Source organism: Microcebus murinus, chromosome 2 (assembly GCF_040939455.1).
Source record: "Microcebus murinus isolate Inina chromosome 2, M.murinus_Inina_mat1.0, whole genome shotgun sequence".
In the NCBI taxonomy this organism is placed as follows: domain Eukaryota; kingdom Metazoa; phylum Chordata; class Mammalia; order Primates; family Cheirogaleidae; genus Microcebus; species Microcebus murinus.
Window position 1 is genome coordinate 9,283,538 of NC_134105.1, and position 23,162 is coordinate 9,306,699.

A 23,162-nucleotide genomic window follows, 5' to 3' on the forward strand; every position below is an offset into this window, starting at 1 on the left:
CGCTTTGGCAGGGCCCAGTTCACGGAAGCTCTCAAAATATGTTAGCTGCTAATAATGATAAAAACAAAACGACAGTTTATCTCATAGTGAGACAGCTCGGCGGGGTGGAGCTTATACTCTCAGCCTGCATTAGCAGCAGGGCTCCTGACCAACATCAGTGTCTGAAATGGTCAGAATGCGGGAGGCAGCGTGTAACTGGGCAATCCGGAACACACCCTTGGCCTGGTGTGGGGCCGAGGCTGGTCCCATTTTGTGGTGTCATTCAGAATGTCTTGCTTTGATTATTGCTTTTCTTTCCTTCTTTCCTTCCTTCCTTCCTTCCTTCCTTCCTTCCTTCCTTCCTTCCTTCCTTCCTTCCTTCCTTCCTTCCTTCCTTCCTTCCTTCTTCCCTCCCTCCCTCCCTCCCTCCCTCCCTCCCTCCCTCCCTCCCTCCCTCCCTCCCTCCCTCCCTTCCTTCCTTCCTTCCTTCCTTCCTTCCTTCCTTCCTTCCTTCCTTCCTTCCTTCCTTCCTTCCTTCCTTTTTTGTCTTTCTTTTAAGAGACACAATGTCTCATTCTGTCATCCAGGCTGGAGTGCAGTGGCCTAATCATAGCTCACTGTGACCTCAAATTCCTGGGATCAATTGATCCTCCTCCCTCAGCCTCCTGAGTAGCTGGGACTGCAGCTGTGTGCCACCACTCACAGCTCATTTTTTTTACTGTTTTGTAGAGACAGGGTCTCACTGTGTTACCCAGGTTGGTCTCAAACTCCTGGCCTCCACCTTGGCCTCCCAAAGTGCTGGGATTACAGGCGTGAGCCACTGAACTTTTCAAAAGGGGGCTTGGTATGACCAGGTTTCCGGAAAGGAAAGGGACCCTAGCCAGTGTGTCTGTGAATTGGCAGGAGGGGACAGAAACTCCTCTGTCATTATACTTTAATAAGAAGATTGAGCAAAGTGCCGAAATACACAAAGCAAAAACTGATAGAGCTGCAAAGACAAATAGACAGGTCCACTGTGATAGTTTTTCAGTTTTTGCTTTGTGTATTTCGGCACTCTGTTAGGTGCATTGAGGATTGTTACGTCTTCTTGAAGAATTTTGGCCCCTTCATCATTATTTAATGCCTCTCTTTATCCCTGATAGTTTTCTCTGAAGTCTGCTTTGTCTGCAATTAACATAGCTACTCCAGCTTTTTTTGTGTTTTCATATTTTGGATGCCAAAGCACTTTGAGTCAGGCAAACCTGGGAACAAACCAGCCTTGTCAAGCTGGTGACTTTGGGGAAATTCAATCATTTTGTGCCTCAGTTTCTGCGTCTACAAAATGGGAAACTATCTCTGGATTGTTGTGAAGAGGAAATTTGAATGTTTAATTAATATGTTATATTATTACTCTATTATATAATACATATTAAAATATTCCATTATTAATATAAGCTATTGGTTATTATCACATTGTGAGACTTTAGATGTCTAAGCGCAAGTTCTTTTGCGTGAAAGCGGGATGGAGCCCTCTGAGGAGATAAACTTAGAAAGCAGTTGCAGAGTCTGAGGCTAGTGGGTGTCTGGCAGCCCATGCACTTAGAAGACAAAGACTTCAACATGCCCTGCAGCTTGCCGACAGGACATTTCCAGGGCCAGGGGAATGTGGTGTTACTTCCTTCTGCGGAGCTTTGCCCAATCTTCTTATTAAAGTATAATGACAGAGGAGTTTCTGTCCCCTCCCGCCAATTCACAGACACACTGGCCCCTTTCCTTTCCGGAAACCTGGGCACACCAAGCCCCCTGTTGAAAAGTAAATCATCTTTGGTTAGACAAGTTCTGAGTAGCTTTAAGAAGCAATAGAAATAAGTAATTGCATGGGCAAATGTTCATTATTTATCTAGGTTTTTAAAAGGCAGTTGTAAAACTGCGTATGTACAGTATGATTAACTTTGTTTAAAATATTTTAGAAAGAATGTCAGCATAGAAAAAGGCCTGGGAGGATGGTGAAGCACAATGTTAACAATGACTACCCTTGGGGGATAGGATTATCAGCGATTGTAATGTCTGCTTTTCTCTATTTCTCACTTTCTGCAATTTAGGGAAAACGTGTTATTTTAAAAATGAATATAGAACAGACAAATAAATGAATTACAATAACTCCTTAACTATACATACCCTATTCCATGGACTTGGCACTTGTTGCCTGGCCTTTGTGGTTTGTGTTTGGGGCATTTCTGCTTCCTGTCCTGCCATTGAGTGACACTGTGTGGGGTCAGGGAAATGGAAATTGGCCAATTCCCTGGGTAGATGCCCAATAAGACTCCCCCAAGTTCTCTCTGCCTTTGTGCTGCCTGATTCTCCACCCTTGGAGTGGAGAATCCACTCCACCCAACACCTCGGGTACTCGTCCCCAGATCTGGTGTCAGACAGAGCACATATCCTGGCTCCCTCATGCACTAGCTGTGTATTCTTGGGCAAGTCACTTAACCTCTCTGATCCCTCAGCATCTTCCTTTTAAAATGAGGATCGTGGTGCCATCAGCTTGGTGACACAGGTAAAGCACCTAGCACATGGCACCCAGCGAGCACTTGTTAACTCGTTTCATGGCTACAGCTTCCCTCCCCCTCTGTTTCAGTCCCCTGACATCGACAACCACCACGCGCTCATTGAGTATAATGAGGCCGAGTGCAGCTTTGTTCTCCAGGACTTCAATTCCCGCAATGGCACGTTTGTCAACGAATGCCACATTCAGAATGTGGCCGTGAAGCTTATACCTGGAGACATCCTGAGGTTTGGCTCTGCAGGGCTGACTTATGAACTGGTCATCGAAAACCCGCCCCAGGTGAGTCTGGGCCACTGCGGGGTAAAGGGGTGGTGTCGCCTTCGGTGCAGCCGGGCGCTCAAATACAGCAGAGCGGCGTGGCTGTGATTTCACGCTGTGCACACGAATGGCAGCTGCACGGTTCAACCCTGGAAGTTCAGACCGTCCGTCCGGGCAGGTCCCGGGGAGGAGGGTCTTGGCGCCCTCTCCTGGGCGTTTTGTGGAGTTACATGCAGGGGTTGCACAGTGGCCATCCACTGAAACCATGCAGCTTGGTGCCAGGAGGGGCAAGCGGGCGTGTGCCAGAGAGGGACAGAGACAGACGTTCCTTTTGGGCAGATCAGCGCTCTGCTGCTTCCTACCCTGACCTGGGCCAGGGTTCTTTGCACGTCTGGGTCTCTTCCTTCTCGATGGTGCATGGCGCTGAAAGAATGTCTGTAAAGCCTGAAACTCAGAGGTGTAAGTAGAGGCTCAACACACGATAGCCTGAAAAATCCACCTCTGTGAAGTTTGGGCCTGTCTCCCTAATATGTCTGATTACAAGAATCTGGGAGGAATGTTCAATAAAATTACAGGTTCCCCGGCCCCCTCCCCAGGAAATTCTGAATTTGTGCCTTGCCAGCGGGGGAGGGGGAGGACACACAACCAATATCTGTATTTTTCTTTGTTTCACACAAAGATATTTATGGAAGTATTTTTATAGTGCCATAAAATTTGAAACCTAAGTGCCCATCAGAAGAGACCATGTTTAATAAAATATAAGGGTTCACTCTTATCTGGAATACTGCACTACTTCTTAAAAACACAGCTTTAGGCCGGGCGCTGTGGCTCACGCCTGTAATCCTAGCTCTTGGGAGGCCAAGGCGGGCGGATTGCTCAAGGTCAGGAGTTCAAAACCAGCCTGAGCAAGAGCGAGACCCCGTCTCTACTATAAATAGAAAGAAATTAATTGGCCAACTGATATATATATAAAAAATTAGCCGGGCATGGTGGCGCATGCCTGTAGTCCCAGCTACCCGGGAGGCTGAGGCAGAAGGATCACTCAAGCCCAGGAGTTTGAGGTTGCTATGAGCTAGGCTGACGCCACGGCACTCACTCTAGCCTGGACAACAAAGTGAGACTCTGTCGCAAAAAAAAAAAAAACACAGCTTTATTGAGGTATAAACGATACACAATAAAACCGCACATGTTTAAAGTGCATAGTCGGATAGATTTGGCCATATGAATGCGCCCGTAAAACCGTCACTACACGCAAGACGCGGGCACAGCCTCCACTCCCACGAGTCTTCCTCATGAACGTGACATTTGTTTGCCTGCTTGCTTTAAACAGCTTTATTGAAGTACGATTTATATAACATAAACTTCACCCATTTTAAGTGTATGAGTCAATAAATTTTGAAGAGTTGTGCAGCCATTACCATAATCTACTTTCGGAACATTTCTATCACTCCACTCGCAAAAGAAACCTCTGAGATACTTCAGTTGTTTGTTTTTAACTTTTTATTGTGTTTTTAAATTTTCTTTTTTTCTTTATTTCTTTCTTTTTCTTTTTCTTTTTTCTTTTTTTTTTTTGAGACAGTCTCACTGTGTTGCCCTGGCTAGAGTGCCGTGGCATCATTATAGCTCACTGCAACCTCAAACTCCTGGGTTCAAGCAATCCTGCCTCAGCCTCCCGAGTAGCTGGGACTACACACCACCACAGCCAGATAATTTTTTCTCTTTTTGGTAGAGACGGGGTCTCACTCTTGCTCAGGCTGGTCCCAAACTCCTGACCTTAAACGATCCTCCCACCTTCGCCTCCCAGAGTGCTGGGATTATTAAGTATGGTGGCTTACTTAAAAAGGCTTGGCCTTTTTTATTTTTTAGATTGTGCTAAAATACACATAACATAAAATTTATCATCTTGCTCATTTTTTAAGTGTACAATTCAGTGGCTTTAAGTGCATTCACGTTGTTGTGCGACCATCACCATCATCCATCCGTAGAACTCTTTTCATTTTGCAAAGCTGAAACTGTATCCATTGAACAAGGACTCCCTGTTCTTTCCTCAACCCAGCAGCCCCTAACAACTATCGTTCCACTTTCTGCCTCTGAATTTGACTATGCTAGGCACTTTGTGTAAGTGAAATCATACAATATTTGTCAGAATTTTCTTCCTTTTTAAGGCTGGATAATATTCCATTGCATGGATAGAGCACGCTTTGTTATCTATACATCCGTTGATGGTCACTTGGGTTGCTTCCTGCTCATGGCTATTGGGAATAAAGCAGCTATAAACTTAAGTGTGCAAATGTGAAGAGGGGACTTTGTTTTAATCACACATGTATGGCAAACAGTGGTAAAGATCTCTCCCTCTGGCTATTGAAGGTGCAAGGGGACACTGCCTAAGACAATGAAACCTGTAGAGTTATTACAATGAGATTGTGATGTTAGCGGGAAGAACCACTAACAAGCAAATTACTTGCTTTCTCTTATTTAATGTTACAACAGCCCAGGACAGCGCTCTATTGTGATCTCTATTTTATAGATAAGGAACCTAAAGCTCAGAAGGGTTAAGTAACTTGCACTGCGTCACACAGCTGGTCAGTGCAAATTAAACTCTGTCTCTACTTGCAGATAACAGCAAGGGGAAAACTATTTAGTCTCATGCTAGCTGGAGCAGTCTCATCAACTGGTTTTCAAATATAGCAAAACGAACTTTTACAGTCACTTAGCCGTACTTGAATTTTTTTAATTCTTATTTCCACATGCAGTTGCGTGGGGCTTCGTTGCCCAGGGGACGGCCGGCAGCCGGGCAGGTGCTCCACTGGCCAGTGCCCCGGGCACGTCACGGCAGCCCGAGCCTGTCTCTGCCGGGCTTTCCTCGGGAGACCCCCATCCCCGCCCCACCCTCGGGGAAGTGCTCCCTGCTCCCTCTCAGACCATCCGGGCGCCCTCTGAGCTCCCGCTGATGAAGGGAGGGAGTCCTTTGCAGGCCCAAGCTAGGGCAGCCCTGTGGATCCTTACGGATTCCTATGGATCTGCATTCCTATGGATTCACTTTCCATTTGCCTCATGAACTCTACCTGTGGACTATTAAAAAAAAAAAAAAAGGGAGGTATTGAACAGTGTCTCTTATCAAATCTCATCTCATTTTTGGGGCCCCATTTTTCTAAGAATTTTGTGGCCATCTCGATCCCTGCTTGCTCTTGTTTCTGATTGATTTTGAGGCCCCCGGAGGAGCTGTGTTTCCCCCGGGGTAGAGTTTCCAAGGACCTGTTCCTTTCAGGGCAGATGGTCCGAACAGCTACAGAGTTAACTGTTCATTTCCCAACAAAGAGTTCGTAAATGGACACATTTATGTCAGGCCCCATGGTGGCCGTGACAGATAGAGAGGGATGTGACCGCCGTTTTATGAGCAAGTGGGGAGTGGGCGCAGAAGCTAGGGACCCGTGTGCGTGCGGGTGTCACAGTGGAGTGTGTGGCCTCCTGAAGCTCAAGTCGGGCTGCCCAGTGCGGTTCCAGCCCTGCTCTTTCCCAGCCGTGGGCTCGTGCACGAGTTGCTTCACCTGTCAAAGCCTCGGTTCCCATTTCTGTGAAATTGGGACCATAATAGTTCCTGCCGTGTGGGCTGACTGTGGCATCAGACGGGCGCTGTGTGTCGGTTGCTCCACCAGCGCCTGGCACCTGTGATAGGCGCTCATCGCTCAGCTTTGGAGCCAAGCAGAGAGCACGCGAGCGGCCACCACCGCCCCCGTGAGCATGCCCACGGACGGGGGACCTCGCAGGACCTCCCCCCAGCGGCCAGGTGGACACAAATCACCCACAGTGACAAACAAGGTGGAAAAACATAAAGACAACCTCTTGGTTGACAAAGTGAGAACACTGGCACCCAGGCCACTCCCAGGACTGCATGCTGTAAGTCATACCTCTTTTGCCAAAGGCCACCGTTGCTGCACAACTCCAGGGTCCCCACCTGTGGCACAGGCCACACAGATGGTGCCCCCTGCAGTTGTGCAGGCATCGCTTGCAGGGCTATTTGCAATGCCCTGAAGCAACCGCTAAGTAATTACATAGAGTCTCTGCCTAAGTGTCAGGCGTGTGATATCAAAGGCACAAAGTCAGGTGTGCCTGCCATATTGTGCCTGCCATTATGATTTTTGTTTGTTGATTTTTTTTTTTTTTTTAGTGCCTATGATTTCTGTGAACATAGGCTGTCCTATTAACAGTGGTGGTGTTCTCATAAAGCAGCTGGGTAAGGAAATCTGCTTTCTCCTGCTCTGTCCTGCTCCTATTCCAGCCAGAGACTCCCATGTGACTTCTGGACATGGTCCTCTGTCCCTCTTGCAACCCCATGACACCCTGCGTGGCATAAGGAGCTTCCTCTCTGAGCCCGTACGCCTTGCTGCTCGCTGCGTTAACTCTGTGTGTCATATGGTTTCTGTCTGCTCAGCTCTGCTGTTGGAATGCAGTGAAGAACACAAAGGCTTTGAACTAGGATAGACCCAAGTTCAAGTTCAAATTCCAACTGCCACTTACTTAACCTTTCTGAGCTTCAGTTTCCAATTTCTGCCAAGCAGGTGCACACTAATCACAGGCTCCTTCTCCCCCTAAAGAATTTTCACGGAGGCCATTGGGACCACCCCATCATTGTGTAAACTGATGCTCAAAGAAGCTCTGCGACTTTCCCAAGGGTACACATCAGTTTCCCAAGGTTACACGTCCCAGAACCAGAATTAAAGGCCAGTCCTGAGGCCTAATCTAAGAGGCTTCTCCTAACAGCCCAGAGCACCCTGACGACCTAGGAGGACCTAATGGGGGACGATATGCCAGGTGGGTAAAAACGAAAGCCACCTATGAGGCCAGAAGATGCAATTTCAGTTATGAGCTTCTGCATTTGCCTCCACGGACCTTTTACCAGGGAGGTTGTTGCATCCCTGGACTAATCCAACTGCTTCCTTTTGGTTTCTTTTTTGATGACTATGATTATAAATGCCTGGTGGCTACCATTTAATGAGCATTTACTATGTGCCAGCTTGCATTCTAGGTACATTATAGGTATTGTTCCATTTGGCTCTCACACAGTTAAGAAATAACTGTTATTATACCTATTTTAAAGATGAGGCATAAAAAGTAACACATTTGTCAGGGTCACCTATGGTAAGAGGCAGAGGAAGGAGCTGGACCAATCCCATAGAATGCTGGATCCCACGCTCTCAACCAGAGGTGGGCAAACCACAGCCCAAGGGCCAAACCTAGACCATCACCTGTTTTTGTAAATTAAAGTTTTATTGAAACGCAGCCGTGCACACTCATTTTGGTGTTGCCTGTGCTTGCTCTCCGGCTCCAACAGCAGAGCTGAGTAGACAGAAATCATGTGACACACAAAGCCAAAGATACCTGCTGTCTGGCTTTCTATAGAAAAAGTTCACCAATCTTCACTCATAACACTATGATATACCGCCTCTTTCATTTTACCTAATTTCTGAAAGAGGAGCTAAAAAAAGAGGATGGGAGACCTTGGGGACGGGAAAAAGAACTATTTTGATTGAGCCCTTACGATCTTCCAGGAACTGTGGTGGTTAATAGTTTACTTAGTTGACTGAGGGATTAAAAAAAAGGGGAGAAAAAATAGCTTTTGAACAGTCTTTCTTTACCTCTTTAAAATAGTGCTTAGAAATATGTGGTTTTAAATATACACATACATGCATTTATGTGTATAGTAATATAATTATATTGACATATCTGATAAATATACTAGACATTAATAGTAACATATATATAACAAATGTATGTTATAAATTTTACCTGTTTCTTCAACTGGAAAGTTTTCTTTTAAAACTTTGGAATGTTCTCCCTGGTATTACTTTTTTTTTTTTTTTTGAGACAGAGTCTCACTCTGTTGCTCTGGCTAGAGTGCCATGGTGTCAGCCTAGCTCACAGCAACCTCAAACTCCTGGGCTCAAGCAATCCTCCTGCCTCAGCCTCCCGAGTAGCTGGGACTACAGGCATGCGCCACCATGCCTGGCTAATTTTTTCTATATATTTTTAGTTAGCCAATTAATTTCTTTCTATTTTTAGTAGAGACGGGTCTCACTCTTGCTCAGGCTGGTCTCAAACTCCTGAGCTCAAAAGATCCTCCTGCCTCGGCCTCCCAGAGTGCTAGGATTAAAGGTGTGGGCCACTTTGCCTGGCCAAACCCCGTCCTTGAGAAGGATGTGGCTTTGCCTGTAACCAGGGTGAGTTCCTGGGGATGGAACAAAGGACCAGCGAACACAGCGGCACTTCTGAACAAACCGCTTTCACAGCTCCTGGGGGGCCGCCGATGAGATGAGAAATGCTGAGACAAAGATTTTTAATCAAAGGAAATTTCCCATGGCCAGTGAAGTGGAGGCCATGGGGCAACAGACAGCCTCAGGCACGATGTCCTCAGCAAGGACTCACAGATTGCCATCAGATGTCTACAGGCCACGCCGCGGCCTCAGGGGACCAGGGGCAGGAGTGCAGGCGGAAGCCCGAGCATCCTGGTGAAGCAACACAGACCTGGCCCGGAAGCCGCAGGGACCCTCCGGCTGTGTCCTGGCTCTCCTGGCAGAGCGCGCCCCTCCCCAGCCGTAGCCACGCTGCCGCTTGGCGTTCATGCGTTATCCCTCGGTCTGGCACGGCCGAACCGAAGTCGGCCAAGTCCAGGGGTAGAGAAGGCCGTGTGCAAAAATCCAGGTGTTTTCTCATTACAGTATCTTCCCCAGCATGTGGCCTGACCCGGCAGCGAATTAGAACTGGAAAGGGAAGGGAAACCCTTAAGCTAGAGGGCCGATTGACAAAGACATAAGGTCAGGTGGGCCAGAGTGCAGTCAGGTGTCTTCACCCAGCTCACCAAAACCCAGATGGGTGACTTTTCTGAATCGCTCAAAGGAACCTACTTCTTTAAGCTCCCAAACTTGAAGATAATATAAAACTTGGCAGTTCTCTGTTCTAGACGGCATAATCCTGATTTCTGAGATTGAAGATCCTGGGCGTAGTTTGTCCTTTTCCTGGGGACTTGGAGTTGTCACTCCATTCTGAATGTGGCAGCCCCTGGGAGCCGTGGGGGCGGAGGCTGCTCGCACCGCACAGCCCTGGCCGGCTCTGGCTCTGGTGACTGCGTTGGGGCCTGCGGGCGCCGGCCCTCTCTCCGGGGTCCATGTGCCTCCTCCCCACCTCCCCCAGGTCCCTTCCTGCCATCACAGCTGTGTAGTTACTAGAGTAAAATTAAGTAAAATCAGAGGAAATAGGGCTGGAAGTGGGCCCAAAGGACCGTGTGTATGCGTAAGCTCCATGAGTAGTCTCGTGTGGATTTTGTACTACTTTTTTCTGGTGACTCAAAGGCCCTTTTTAAAAAAAATTATTAAATACCTTTTTATTTTGGTATAACTTTAGATTTACAGAAAAGCTGTAATGACAGTGCCGAGAGTTCCTGTCTATCCCTCTCCCGGTTTCCCCGTGGTTAACGTTTGATGTGACCATAGGACAGTTTGCAAAACCAAAAAAAGAAAAAAAAAAATTGACACTGATACATTATTATTGACTAAACTTCAGGATCCAGGACCCAACCCAGGATCCGAGACCCCATCCAACACACCACGTCGCATTCAGTCCTCATGTCTCGTTAGTGTCCTCTGGTCTGTGACAGTTTCTCAGTCTTTCCTTGATGTTCATGGCCTGGGCAGTCCTGAGGAGTCCTGGCCAGGTACCCTGGAGAATGTCCCCCAGTCTGGTTGTCTGATGTTTTTCTCTGCTTAGACTGGGGTCACCGAGAGGGGAGGTGTCCACGTCACCTAACACATGGGGGTACCCATACCCACGTGCCATCCCTGGTGACACTGACCCATCAGTGGTTGAGGGGGGTTGCCAGGTTTCTCCACTGTAGCTCCATCTCCTGGAGGTGGGACCAGACGTGTGTTGAATTCTTTCATAAGGAAGATCAATCCGGCCGGGCGCGGTGGCTCGCGCCTGTGATCCTAGCACTCTGGGAGGCCGAGGCGGGCGGATTGCTTGAGGTCAGGAGTTTGAAACCAGACTGAGCAAGAGCGAGACCCCGCCTCTACTATAAATAGAAAGAAATTAATTGGTCAACTAATACATATAGAAAAAATTAGCCGGGCATGGTGGCGCATGCCTGTAGTCCCAGCTACTCGGGAGGCTGAGGCAGCAGGATTGCTTGAGCCCAGGAGTTTGAGGTTGCTGTGAGCTAGGCTGACGCCACGGCACTCACTCTAGCCTGGGCAACAAAGCGAGACTCTGTCTCAAAAAAAAAAAAAAAAAAAGGAAGATCATTTCTTCTCCCCACTGATTTGTTTCCTCAATTGTGTATTTATATCTCTGTGCACTCATGTATGTTTATTAGATTCTTTGAGTTATACTCCACTGCTGTGTTATTTATTTTTGTGACTCAGATTGTTCTAGTTTTGGCCACGGGGAGCTCTTTCAGGTTGGGTGCTGTGTTCCTTTGACATGCCTGTCCTTGTTTTTGTGCACTTCCTTACTTTCTGCTCTTGCAAGACGCCCCAGGCTCATCATGTATTCTCCATAGCCCAGTCTGGGAGTCAGTCGAAGGCCTCTTGACTTCGGCTCCATTTGCCAATTGTTGGGTTCAGTCAGCGAAGCCCACGGCATGTGACAGGCAGTTTGCTGGGTGCTGGGCCTGGTCAGTGCTTTGCCGGTGAATGTTTAACTGGCGCTCTGAGAAAGGAAAGTGTGTGTGTGTAGTATAAAGCTTACTGATCCAAAGAATGTGTAGCACATTCTTTACACATAATAAAATAGTCTCTTTATTGTAAGCTCATTGTAAATTCCATGTAGCCATTGATTCTCCCAGAAGGTTTGCATTGATTTTTGCTGAACTCTTGTATCCCCAGCCAACTTATGGTAGGAACCAATGAACGAGTGAGTTTCCAACCTGAATATTGGTAAATATTTTTGTTTACATTTATGAGTAAAACAAAAGTGAAATAAGAAAGAGGCGTGTTGGAGCCTCATGTGTTCATCCATGACATGAGTGATGTCTTTGCTACGCCGGATGACGATTTTCATTTACTAGAAGAACATTTACTCAGTTTTTTTGTGCTATTCATAACGTAGCAGCTACAGACACAACACACTTTGAAGCTTCATCTGCGTTATTAATATTTTCCCCATCACCTTCTTACGTGTAGACAATCAACAAAGCAAAAAAATCAAGCCCTGATTTATAGCATCTCCTGATTTCACACATCACAAATCTTGATTTATAGCATTTCCTGATTCACACACGGTGGGTGTGAACACTCCCACGGTGGCCGGTTTCAAGCTACAACGTAATGTCCCCAAACAGAGTTGGGACCAGACCACTTGATTGTAGCGCATCACTCCACAGTGTGGCCAATACACAATACAGTAGGGGTAAATAACCACGAAAGCACAGATAATAATCAAATGTAGTAAAATAATTAGGAAGGGATAAGTTTTAAGTATGTATTGCTGTTGTTTCTGATATAATTTAACTGTAAGTATACATACTTTAATTTTTATTAATGGCTGTGCTTATCAACCAGCTCACAAAATTCTGAGCATTTACTAATGAGCTCTCGTGAGCCAGTGCAGACAGGCCGCGGCTCCCCCTCGGTGAGTGCGCCACCCGCCCTGCCTGGGAGGAGGCTGCGGCCCTCGGCCCTCCGAAAGGGTCCCTGGGCGCTGCCGTATGTGTCCTTGGAACCACACTTGCATAAGGGAGTGGGCAGCGTCCCTAGAAAATCCTCTTCACAAGCAGCCCATGCAACTTCATGTGGTTTTTCACACCAGCTATTTCTTACTTTCATTTTTTGACTCAGAAAAATCTCCTATTCTTCATTAATCAATTGTCTGAGATCCTTTGAGAGTATGGGAAGCAAGTGTAAATCATGAGTTCAAATAACCTGGAAGCCCTAAGAGCACAGGTTTTGAGGTCAAACAGCATCACCACGTCCTGGCTGTAGGACACTGGGCAAGTCACTTAACCTCTCTGAGCTTCCATTTCTTTCTTTCTTTTTTTTTTTTTGAAACAGAGTCTCACTGTGTTGCCCAGGCTAGAGTGCCGTGGCATCAGCCTAGCTCACAGCAACCTCAAACTCCTCTGCTCAAGCGATCCTTCTGCCTCAGCCTCCCAAGTAGCTGGGACTACAGGCATGCGCCACCATGCCCGGCTCATTTTTTCTATATATTTCTATTTGGCCAATTAATTTCTTTCTATTTTTAGTAGAGACAGGGTCTAGCTCTTGCTCAGGCTGGTCTCGAACTCCTGACCTTGAGCGATCCTCCCGCCTCGGCCTCCCAGAGTGCTAGGATTACAGGCGTGAGCCACCACCCCCAGCCTGAGCTTCCATTTCTTAACCCACAGAGTTAAGGTAAAAATGCCTCCTGCACCCAGAATTATTCTGATGCTTAGATGAGTCCACAATTTTAAGGGCACGGCCCAGTCTGGCACCCATGTGCCTTCTCTCCGTGGTGGCTCACAGCAGTGGCAGTGACAATGACGCAAGCGGCAGAGAACACGACTAGCTCTTCAAGGGCAAGGCCTGCCTCGCACACAGGCTCCAGGGCTTCCTGTGCAAGCTGCCCTGGTGCTGCAGGGTGTCTCCCTCACCCTGCAGTCTTGGCAAGGCGAGAGGCAGATGTCACTGCGATAACACAAAGGACAGGCAGATAATCTGGAAAAAATGGATTGTGATTTCTCGAGTAAATCATTGACCGGTGTTTGTTCAAGCTGATAGAAATTCAGCAGTGGGTGTGGTCCAGGTGGTTGACAACTGCTATTTTAAAGATAGTATTGAAGAAATCAGGAATAATGTATGCTGCCTCAAAAACAAAACAAACAAAAAACCATCACACAATACACCATATGGTCAGAGACCAGAAAAAAAAAAAAAAAAGGAAGAGGAAAGAAAAAAGGCATAAGCAAGTCTTCTTAAACTAAAGTTTCTAAAACCAGACTTGTTAATAACTGACTTTCGGCCGGGGCGTGGTGGCTCACACCTGTCATCCTAGCACTCTGGGAGGTCGAGGCGGGTGGATTGCTCGAGGTCAGGAGTTTGAAACCAGCCTGAGGGAGACCCCATCTCTACTAAAAAAATAGAAAAAAATTAATTGACCAACTAAAAATATATATACAAAAAATTAGCAGGGCATGGTGGCGCATGCCTGTAGTCCCAGCTACTGGGGAGGCTGAGGCAGAAGGATCACTCGAGCCCAGGAGTTTGAGGTTGCTGTGAGCTAGGCTGACGCCACGGCACTCACTCTAACCTGCAACAAAGTGAGACTCTGTCTCAAAAAAAAAAAAAGAACAACAAAAAAATAACTGACCTTGACCCCTAGCTCTATGTTCATTCTAATGGGAGCACAGCCAGGAATTAGCTTTTAATATGAATCTTTTTCTTATGTTTGTTTTCCCCACTGCCTGTTTGTTTGTGGTTAGTAGAAGCAATTTCAGAGAAAACCTTGACCTTGCTTATGATAGAGCAGGCCTGCTAAGTAGAGAAGACCAACTTTAACCTTCCCACTAAAGCCACCCTAAATCAGCAAGCTTAAAAAAAAAACTTTGTTTTTAAATTTTAGAACCCAAAGAGTTGACTGCAGTCTTTGCTGCATTTATACATCATGCACGATCTCCTTTAGAAATCCTATCGTTAGGGCTATGGGGGCTACAGGTGACAGAAACCAGCTCTAATCGGCCTCACAGTACAGAGCAGTTCAGGGTATGACCCGAGCCAGGGCTCAAAACCAGCTTCTCTATTTGCACGTTATTCACAGTAGCCAAGAGGTGGAAATGTGGTCTATCCATACAATGGAATATTATTCAGCCTTCAAAAAGGAGAGGATTCTGACACACGCTAGCTACAACATGGATGTACCTCGAGCACATCACACCAAGTAAAATAAGCCACTCACAAAAAGACAAATGTTGTATGAATCCACTTAAAATGAGGTACCAAGAGTAGTCAGATTCATAGGGACACAAAGTAGAATGGTGGTTACCAGGGGTTCCGGGAAGGAGGAAAGGGGGAATTATTTAATGGGAATAGAGTTTCACTTTTGCAAGATGAAAAAGTTCTAGAGATCTATTTCATAGCAATTTGAATATACTTACTACTGCACAGTACACTTAAAAATGGCTAAGATGGTAAATTTTATGTTATGTGTTTTTTATAATTAAAAACACAAAACAAAAGCCAGCTTCCCTCTCTCCATGCCTGGGCTCCACACCCTTCTTGTGGCTAAAGATCTGGGGTCCAGCCTGATCTCCTTAGCTCTGATTGGATCACATGCCCCACCTCTGAACCAATCACCACGACCAGGTAACATGATTGACTCGCTGCCTAGCCCCGCCCACAATAATGGGCTGGAGAGGGAGGGAGATGACCGAATCTCCAAAGGATGCTGGGTGGGTTCTGGCCTGTCCGCCACAGAAGTGGGGCCCTGGAGAAAGAGTCTTTGGGGGAAAAGCACAGGATCCTTGACCTGCTGTAGAAAGACTGTAGTTTAAAGGTTGGCTCAGGATCCTGCCTGAGTGGAGAACCTTCCTCTTGAGTCAAACCCGACCACAGTTATAGGATGTTCTGTCCTGCTCTTCTTGATGCGTGTCTGAGCTCACATTCTCTCCAGGCGACAGAAGGAGAACTGTGGGCCCTGGGAAGATAGATGCATGGCCCCTGCATAGGCAGCAAACCTTTGCACGTAGCTCCTACTTGGAAAGTGTTATTTCGGCCAAGAGAATGGGGCAGGAGAGCGGGGCAGGGGTGGAAAGAGAGAAGATGAGAGAGGGAGGCCTTCAGGGCTTGATCCCAATTCTGTACCTACCACGACCTGTGCTTGGGTAGATTCCTTCACCCCTCCAAGCCTCATTTCTAACACAGGAGTAAGGAGCACCCTCCCTGAAGGGCTGCGGTGAGGAATTGATAAGCTCAGTGCACTGAGTGACAGCGCTCATTGTTGTCATCGTTTAACCCCCGGGGCACCAGGAAGAAACCAGCACTAAAAGCATTAAGCCAAGGCAAAAGCCTGGCGTCAGCACCTCTCCACACTCGCTCCCCCGTGGTTGGATGGATTTTGAGGAGCCTTCTGCTGATAGTAGCTACAAACACCTCCCCAGGGTCAGAGCATTAAGTGTTCCCTCGGCAGATAGGTGTGTGGCCTCTGCCAGGATCAGGTGTGACCCACCCCAGAGCTCTCAGCGTCGGGGGCCAGACGGAGAGACCCACAGCGTGGGCAGAGAGAGAACAGGCTGTGGGGTCCCGGAAAGCTGGGTTTGAGTCTCAGTCGTTGGTTTGTTCTTCCTTTCAACCAGTATTTGAGGACCTGCCCTGTATGTGCCAGGTCTTCATTCTGGGTGCTGAGCATACAGGGGTGAGCAAGACAGGTGAAGAGTCCCTGCTCCCTTGGAGGGGACGTTCTCCCAGCTCGGCAGCTCAAGGCCACATCTGTGGTCTTGGGAAAATCACTTGGTCTTTCCCAGCCTGCGTCATCACAGTATAGGGTGTATTAAATGATTCATGATTCATTAATACGCGTGACTCTCTTGGCAAGGTGCCTGGGTAAAGGACACACCCACAGATGGTGGTGTGATGATCTGCTGTGTGACCCATGCCAGGACCACCATCCCAAACCTGAGAGTCCAGGAAGGCTTCCTGGGGGAAGTGGTTCAAAAGCTGAGACCTTCGGGCAGCAGTTGTGTGGCTGGGGCAAAGGAGTGGGGACCGTCTCAGCAGACCGTAACCCCCCCTGCCCCTCTGCTGTGCCCCTGCAGGTCTCCTTCCCGTGGATAAGGGGCCAAGTACCATGGCCCAGGCCACAGCCAGCTTGGACCGCACAGCAGCGGAGCAAGACCCCCTCGCCGCCGCATATTCCCTTCCACCAGGGCATCCGGCCGTCGCCGGTGCAAAGGAGCTGGTCCCAGGGCTTCCCCAGGCCCACCATGGGCTCGCCTGCCTCCCACGGGCGGCCCGTGAGCACCGGCGGGAAGATGTTCTCCTTCGTGATGGACAACGGCCGCAAGACCCCCATCAAGCAAGGTATGTCGTGCTTCCGCTGGTGGCTCACGGGGTGGATTTCTAGCCATGAGGATGGGCCTTGTTTTTTGCTTATTTTCTCTGATTATAAAAGCAGAACATAGTCAATTATTTTTTAAAGATTCGGGATAAAAAGAGAGTAAGAAAACAGATAAAAATGAGCTATAATCCTTATCGCCCGGGTCTCCTCTGTTGACCTGCAGGTGCATATTACCCCCGGACTTGGGCTGTGCCCACATGCTCACAGCAGCACCCCTGCGGGGAGCGTGCGCCTGCGTGTGTGCATGCGTGTGCGCATGCGTGTGTGCATGCGTGTGAGTGTGCAGCGGGGTCTAAGCAGACGCACTCTGACTCAGATGTGCAGCAATATCGGTAACCGAGATCCCCCTTTGCTCACAACAGCCTTAGGAGCTTTAAAAATTTTTATTATCATCTTCCATGTGAGAGGAGACTGAGGCTTATTAAGGAAAATGACTTCCCCAGAGGAGATGTACTCAGTCTAGTCTAAGGGATGCTTTTCCATCACATCGAAGGCTGGTTATTTCAGTGACTGCCTGCCCCAGCCTGGTCCCTGTGGGGCAGGCACAGCCTTCCACCCCCCGTGAAAGCCTCCTGGCATTTGGGGAGGAAACGTCCCGTCTGTCACTGTCCTCTGGACCCCAGCAGCCTCACAGGCAGAGTAGTGGGCCAGGCATGATTCCTGGGGTTCTTGCCTGACCTCTGGGGTCAAGGTCCCATTCTCTGTCCCCTCTGTCCCAGCACCAGACCTCTCTGAGTCCCCAGGTCTCTTATTATTGTGACATATACAAACTAAAAAGTAAATGAAATGTATGTCTACAGTTTACACCATCTTCATCATCATCATCATCATATCAAATGAAGCCCCATGTACTTACCACCCATGTTAAGAAATTACTCAGCCATTGCCCCCAACATTTATTTACTTATTTATTTATTTATTTATTGAGACAGAGTTTCACTTTGTTGCCCAGGCTAAAGTGCCATGGGGTCAGCCTAGCTTACCGCAACCTCAAACTCCTGGGCTCAAGCAATCTTGCTGCCTCAGCCTCCCAAGTAGCTGGGACTACAGGCATGCGCCACCATACCCAGCTAATTTTTTCTAGATATATTAGTTGGCCAATTAATTTTTTTGTATTTATAGTAGAGACAGTCTCACTCTTGCTCAGGCTGGTTTCGAACTCCTGACCTTGAGCGATCCTCCCACTTCGGCCTCTCAGAGTGCTAGGATTACAGGCGTGAGCCACCAGTCCCGGCCTCCCCCAACATTTTAATATGAAAATTTTCAGATCTACAGCAAAGTAAAAAGAATTTTACAGTGACTCCCCCCACCTAAATCTACCATACATTTTGCTGTACTCTTATCACACATCTGTCTATCCATCCTTCCATTCATTCATTAATCCATCTTACATTTTGATGCATTTCAGAGTAACTTGCACACATCTGTAATCTTCCCCCTAAACATTTAAGCATGTATACTATTAACTGGAGTCTAACAGTTTTTGTCTATTTTGGTAAAATTAATGTACAATGTGTATTAGTCATCAATTATATAAACAGTCACCCTAAAACTTAGCAGCCTAAAATAAACAAAAACCCTGTGTGTTATGGTATACATTTTGTGGGGGTCAGGAATTTGGGAGCAGCTTAGCTGGTGGCCGTGGCTCAGGGCCTCCCATGAGGTTGCAGTCAAGAGTCAGGACTGCAGTCACCTGAAGGCTCAACTGGGGCCAGGGACCCTCTTCCAAGATGGCACGCTCACATGCTGGGGGCCGGACAGGTCCTTCACCATGCGGACCTCTCCGCAGAGCTGCTGGGGTGTCCTTACAGAATGGCGTCTGGCTCCTCCAGGGAAAGTGATCCAAGAGAGCAATGTGGAAACGACAGTGTCTCTACTGACCAAGCCTCGGAAGTCACTCTGTCTTTTCAGCAGCACCCGTTCCGTTCCACGGGTCAGCTCTGTCCAGTGCAGAAGGGGACCACGCATGAGCCTGAACACCAGGAGGCAGGAATCATTGGCCGTCCTCTTGGAGGCCACCAACCACAGTCTGGCCCGGTCCTTGACGATTCACCCCCTCACATGTCAGATACCCTCACCCCATCCTGAGGCCCCCAAAAGTCTCTTCCCATCACAGCATCAGCTCAAAGCTTAGAATCTCATCATCTAAATTGGGTCCAGGTACAGAAAGGGCTCACTGGGTGTGACCCCTTAAGTTTAGCTCCTCAGGTACAGCTGCTACCAGTGCAAAGAGAAAAGTGTGTGTCTGTCCCTCGCACACCCGGCAGACGTAGGATAACTGCTGCGGACGTTCCTCGTGTTCACAACGTGACGAAACAGAAGACGCGCGGGAGTCACTGGCCCGTAGCAATTCTGAAATCCACCCAGGATCATGCTGGAAGTTCCATGATTGGGATTCGGTCCTGCTCTTGCCCAGAAGTGACTTTCCCGTGGCTCTTGGCTCTGCCCTCTGGGCCGTCACCTCTGTCCTCTGGGTCATCCTACCTTTTATGTGAAAGGCATCACATGTTTGTACCCGTGTGGCTCTATCAGTTTTCTTCTTGCCTGTAGGAGCTTGAGAGGAGAAAGCTTTCTTCTACTCTCCCAGTGTCTCTGTCTCTGTCCGTGCCAGTCGCCAGTTGTCTTGTTGTCTTGTTCACCGTAGGCAAAAGCTATGCCCACAAATTCTTTCACACCAGCTCTTCTCCAGCGTGGGCTTCCCCGGAGGCAGTGGGGAACAGCCTCCACAAGCTGCTTGGAAGGCTGGGCTTCGACTGCAGGTTCCCTGAGACACAGCCTTGAGACTTCTGTTCCCCACCAAGGATCGGCCACAGCCGGGGCTTCATCTTTACACCATGTTGCCCGGTGGGTTCTCTCTGCCCAGAGCCTCTTTCTTAAATTTCATTTGCCACGTCCAGAAGCCAGAGATGTCAAGGCCATTACATCAAGTCCCGGCTCGTTCTTGTTCAATGCCCCTTCCTCTAGCCCATCTCTCTCCCCTCACGTGCACTCTAAGTGGCAAGAAGTAGCCAGGTGACACCTTCCAATGCTCCACCTGGAAGTCTTTTTGGCTACGTCACCCAGGTCATAAGGTGCATCTCCTGCTTTCCACGTTACCTCAGGAAACATGTTAGGAAACCGCCACTCTGTCACAAGGGTCCCACAACCCCGATGACATTTTCCTCACTTTTCTCTAAGCACCTCCCCTTGCTGCCTCCTGGAAGGCCCCCGGGCTCCAACTAGCAGACTCTGTGACTCTCCTCAGGATTTCCCTCAGATTCTTCTCAGAAGTACTCAGGCTTCTGGCCACTGTCCCATCCCAAAGCCACTGCACATTTTAGGGTTTTGTGAAGGTAGCACCCCACTCCCGGTGCCAGAATCTGTATAATCTACTTACTGATTCATGACAAATTGCCCTAGACTTAAGGATATAAAACAACAATAAACACGTATCAGCCCACACAGTTTCTCTGGGTCAGACACGTTTTGGCAGTGGCTTAGCTGGGGGATTGTAGACTCTCTCATGAGGTTGCAGGCAAGCTGTCAGGCAGGGCTGCAGTCGTCTGAGGGCTGGCCTGGGGCTGGAGGACCCCGCTCCACGTCACTCACGTGGCTTTTGGTAGGAGGCCTCGGCTCCTCAGCAGCTGTTAGTAGGACGCTTCGGCTCTTCACGGGGGGGACCTCTCCACAGGCTGCTTGAGCCTCCTCATGACATGGCGGCCACTGTCCAGGAAAGAGTGGCCCCAGAGAGCAAAGCAGAAGCTGCAACGTCTCTCATGACCCAACCTCAGGGGACAGACCCCATCATGTCTGTAATACCTGTGGTTACATAGAGAAGGTCTGTTATGGGCTGAATTATGTCCCCTCAAAATTCATATGCTGAGGCCTTAAGCCCCAGTACCACAGAGGAGAGCGTATTTGGAGATAATGCCTTTAAAGAGGTAATTAAGTTAAAACGAAGCTCTAATCCAGTCCGACTGCTGTCCTTGTCAGAGGAGGCTAGGGCACACCGGGGACGCACGGCTGCAGAGGAAAGACCACGTGAGAACACGGCCAGGGGGCGGCCGTCGGAGACTGCCCGGCCGACGCTTTGCCCTCACAGCCTCTGGCCTGTGAGAAGACAACTCGCCATCGTTAAGTCCCCCAGGCCGTGGTGTTTTGTGGCAGCCGGAGCAGAGCAACATCAGCCCGCCCAGGATTGAAGAGGCCTGGGAGGACTGGGCGAGGGCGTGAACGCCAGGGACAGGGATCGCCGGGGCCGCCGGGGGACTGGCCGTCACACGCTGAGAAGGACAGGTCTGAGTGGACGCTCACTGGGCTTCAACAGTCATACACCCACGTAGCCCAGCCCCTGTCAGGACGCAGGGTGTCCCCACCTGCCCGGAAACTTCCCTCATGCCCCTTCCCCGTCAGGTCCCAATCCCATCCCCCTCTTCCTTTTCCACCGCGGGTTAGGGAATCCTGTTCTAGAATTTCCAATAAATGGAATCATGTAGTATATGTTCGTTCATGTAAGGCTTTTTCCACTCAGCATAATATTCCTCACATTCGTCCATTTTGTTGTACGTATCGCGGTTTGTTCCTTTTATCATCGAGTAATGTTCTCCGCACATATCACAGGGCATTCCAAATCCACTCTTTCACAGGCTGTTTCTTTCTGTTACTCAGTCACTAATGAGTGGGTTTCTCCGCCTGTTCCTCCAGGGCCGTGCTGAACTTGGGGCTTCTCTAGGGGGCTTACGTTCTCCCTGGGAAGGGAAGGAAAAGGCTTTGAGGTCCTGAAAGGCACCTGGGCCTCCCACCGGGGTATCATCTCGGTTGAGAAGGCGCTGTGATGGCTCTTCCCAAACCTTCACCCCCACTCCCAAGTCAGAGAAGGGCCTCCGCCTTCCTGCGCTGAAGAGCCCCCTCGCGTCCATGCCTGGGAGTGAGCTCTGCTCCAGTCCTCCAGGCTGGCTCTGAATTGAAGAACACCCACCTTTGAGGGTTCTGAGAAAACCTTTCCCTCTCTTAACGAAGCTAGACTCTTCCAATAAAATTGTTTTTTCTTCGAGACCAATGCCTTGCTTTCCATTTGAAAAATTCTGTCTGGAAACCCAAAGCCAAAGACTGACTTGTTCTAGATCAGGGTTTCTCAGTCTCGGCTCTGCTGGCATGTGGGGCTGCTGATTCTCTGTCGTGGGGGCTGTCCTGCGCATTGCTGAGAGTTCGGCAGCACCCCTGGTCCCACCCACGGATGCCCAGAGCAGTCCTCCCTCCCCCCTCAAGTCGTGACACTCAAAATCGTCCCAGGCATTGCCGGATGTCCCCAGAGGGGCAAAATTGTCCTGGGTCAGGGACTCCTAGGTGGTGCTCACCCTTCTCCTTCCACAGGCAACAAATCTTAATGGCAAAGCTTGTAGAAGTGGGGGCGGGAGAATCACTGAGAATGGAAATGACATGGGGTGATTTTAAAAAATATCCTTATTTACGTACATTGTAAATAATAGGATAATAATGGGATCATTTGAACTTAACACTGGTAACTTGCTTGGTAAAATTCAACAACATATCATGAAGGTCAACACGTCTACTGCGTGATGGTGAGGGGCACAGGCTCTGAATCCAACAAACCTGGGCTCAAATCTTGAGTCTACCACTTAGCAGCTGTGTGACCTTGGGTGGGTACTTGACATCTCTGTGCTGCAGATCCCTCATTCATAAAATATAATGTAAATGCTATGTTAATAGCTGTTGGTATTATTGGTAATAATACTGTATTGGTTTTGTATTTGTATTGTGTTTTTTTTTTCCCCAAATATTTTCAACCAACAGTTGGTTGAATCCACAAGTGTGTAACACACAGATACGGAGGGCCAAGGGTATACATTTCTTTTTTTTTTTTTTTTTTTTTGAGACAGAGTCTCACTTTGTTGTCCAGGCTAGAGTGAGTGCCGTGGCATCAGCCTAGCTCACAGCAACCTCAAACTCCTGGGCTTGAGTGATCCTTCTGCCTCAGCCTCCCGAGTAGCTGGGACTACAGGCATGCGCCACCATGCCCGGCTAATTTTATATATATATATCAGTTGGCCAATTAATTTCTTTCTATTTATAGTAGAGACGGGGTCTCGCTCTTGCTCAGGCTGGTTTTGAACTCCTGACCTTGAGCAATCCGCCCGCCTCGGCCTCCCAAGAGCTAGGATTACAGGCGTGAGCCACAGCGCCCGGCCTACATTTCTTATTATAAATCAGAGTCTCACCAAGCCAGATAGAAAACATTTTAGGCTTTGTGGGCCATATGGTCTGCATTGCAAATATTCAACTCAGCCTCAACAAAAGCAGCCGT

The 23,162-nt window shown here is 48.5% G+C and overlaps 1 protein-coding gene across 6 annotated transcripts in view; it reads left to right on the forward strand.

Moving 5' to 3' along the window:
- The window catches only part of FHAD1 (forkhead associated phosphopeptide binding domain 1), a 119,075-nt gene that overhangs the window by 18,186 nt on the left and 77,727 nt on the right, over positions 1-23,162 (forward strand). For all 6 annotated transcript variants that reach the window (XM_020281623.2, XM_020281617.2, XM_075994253.1 and 3 more), the window contains exons 3-4: positions 2,597-2,803; positions 16,557-16,821. In XM_020281623.2, the coding sequence (XP_020137212.2) occupies positions 2,597-2,803; positions 16,557-16,821 (472 nt within the window). The remainder of the gene's footprint in view (positions 1-2,596; positions 2,804-16,556; positions 16,822-23,162) is intronic.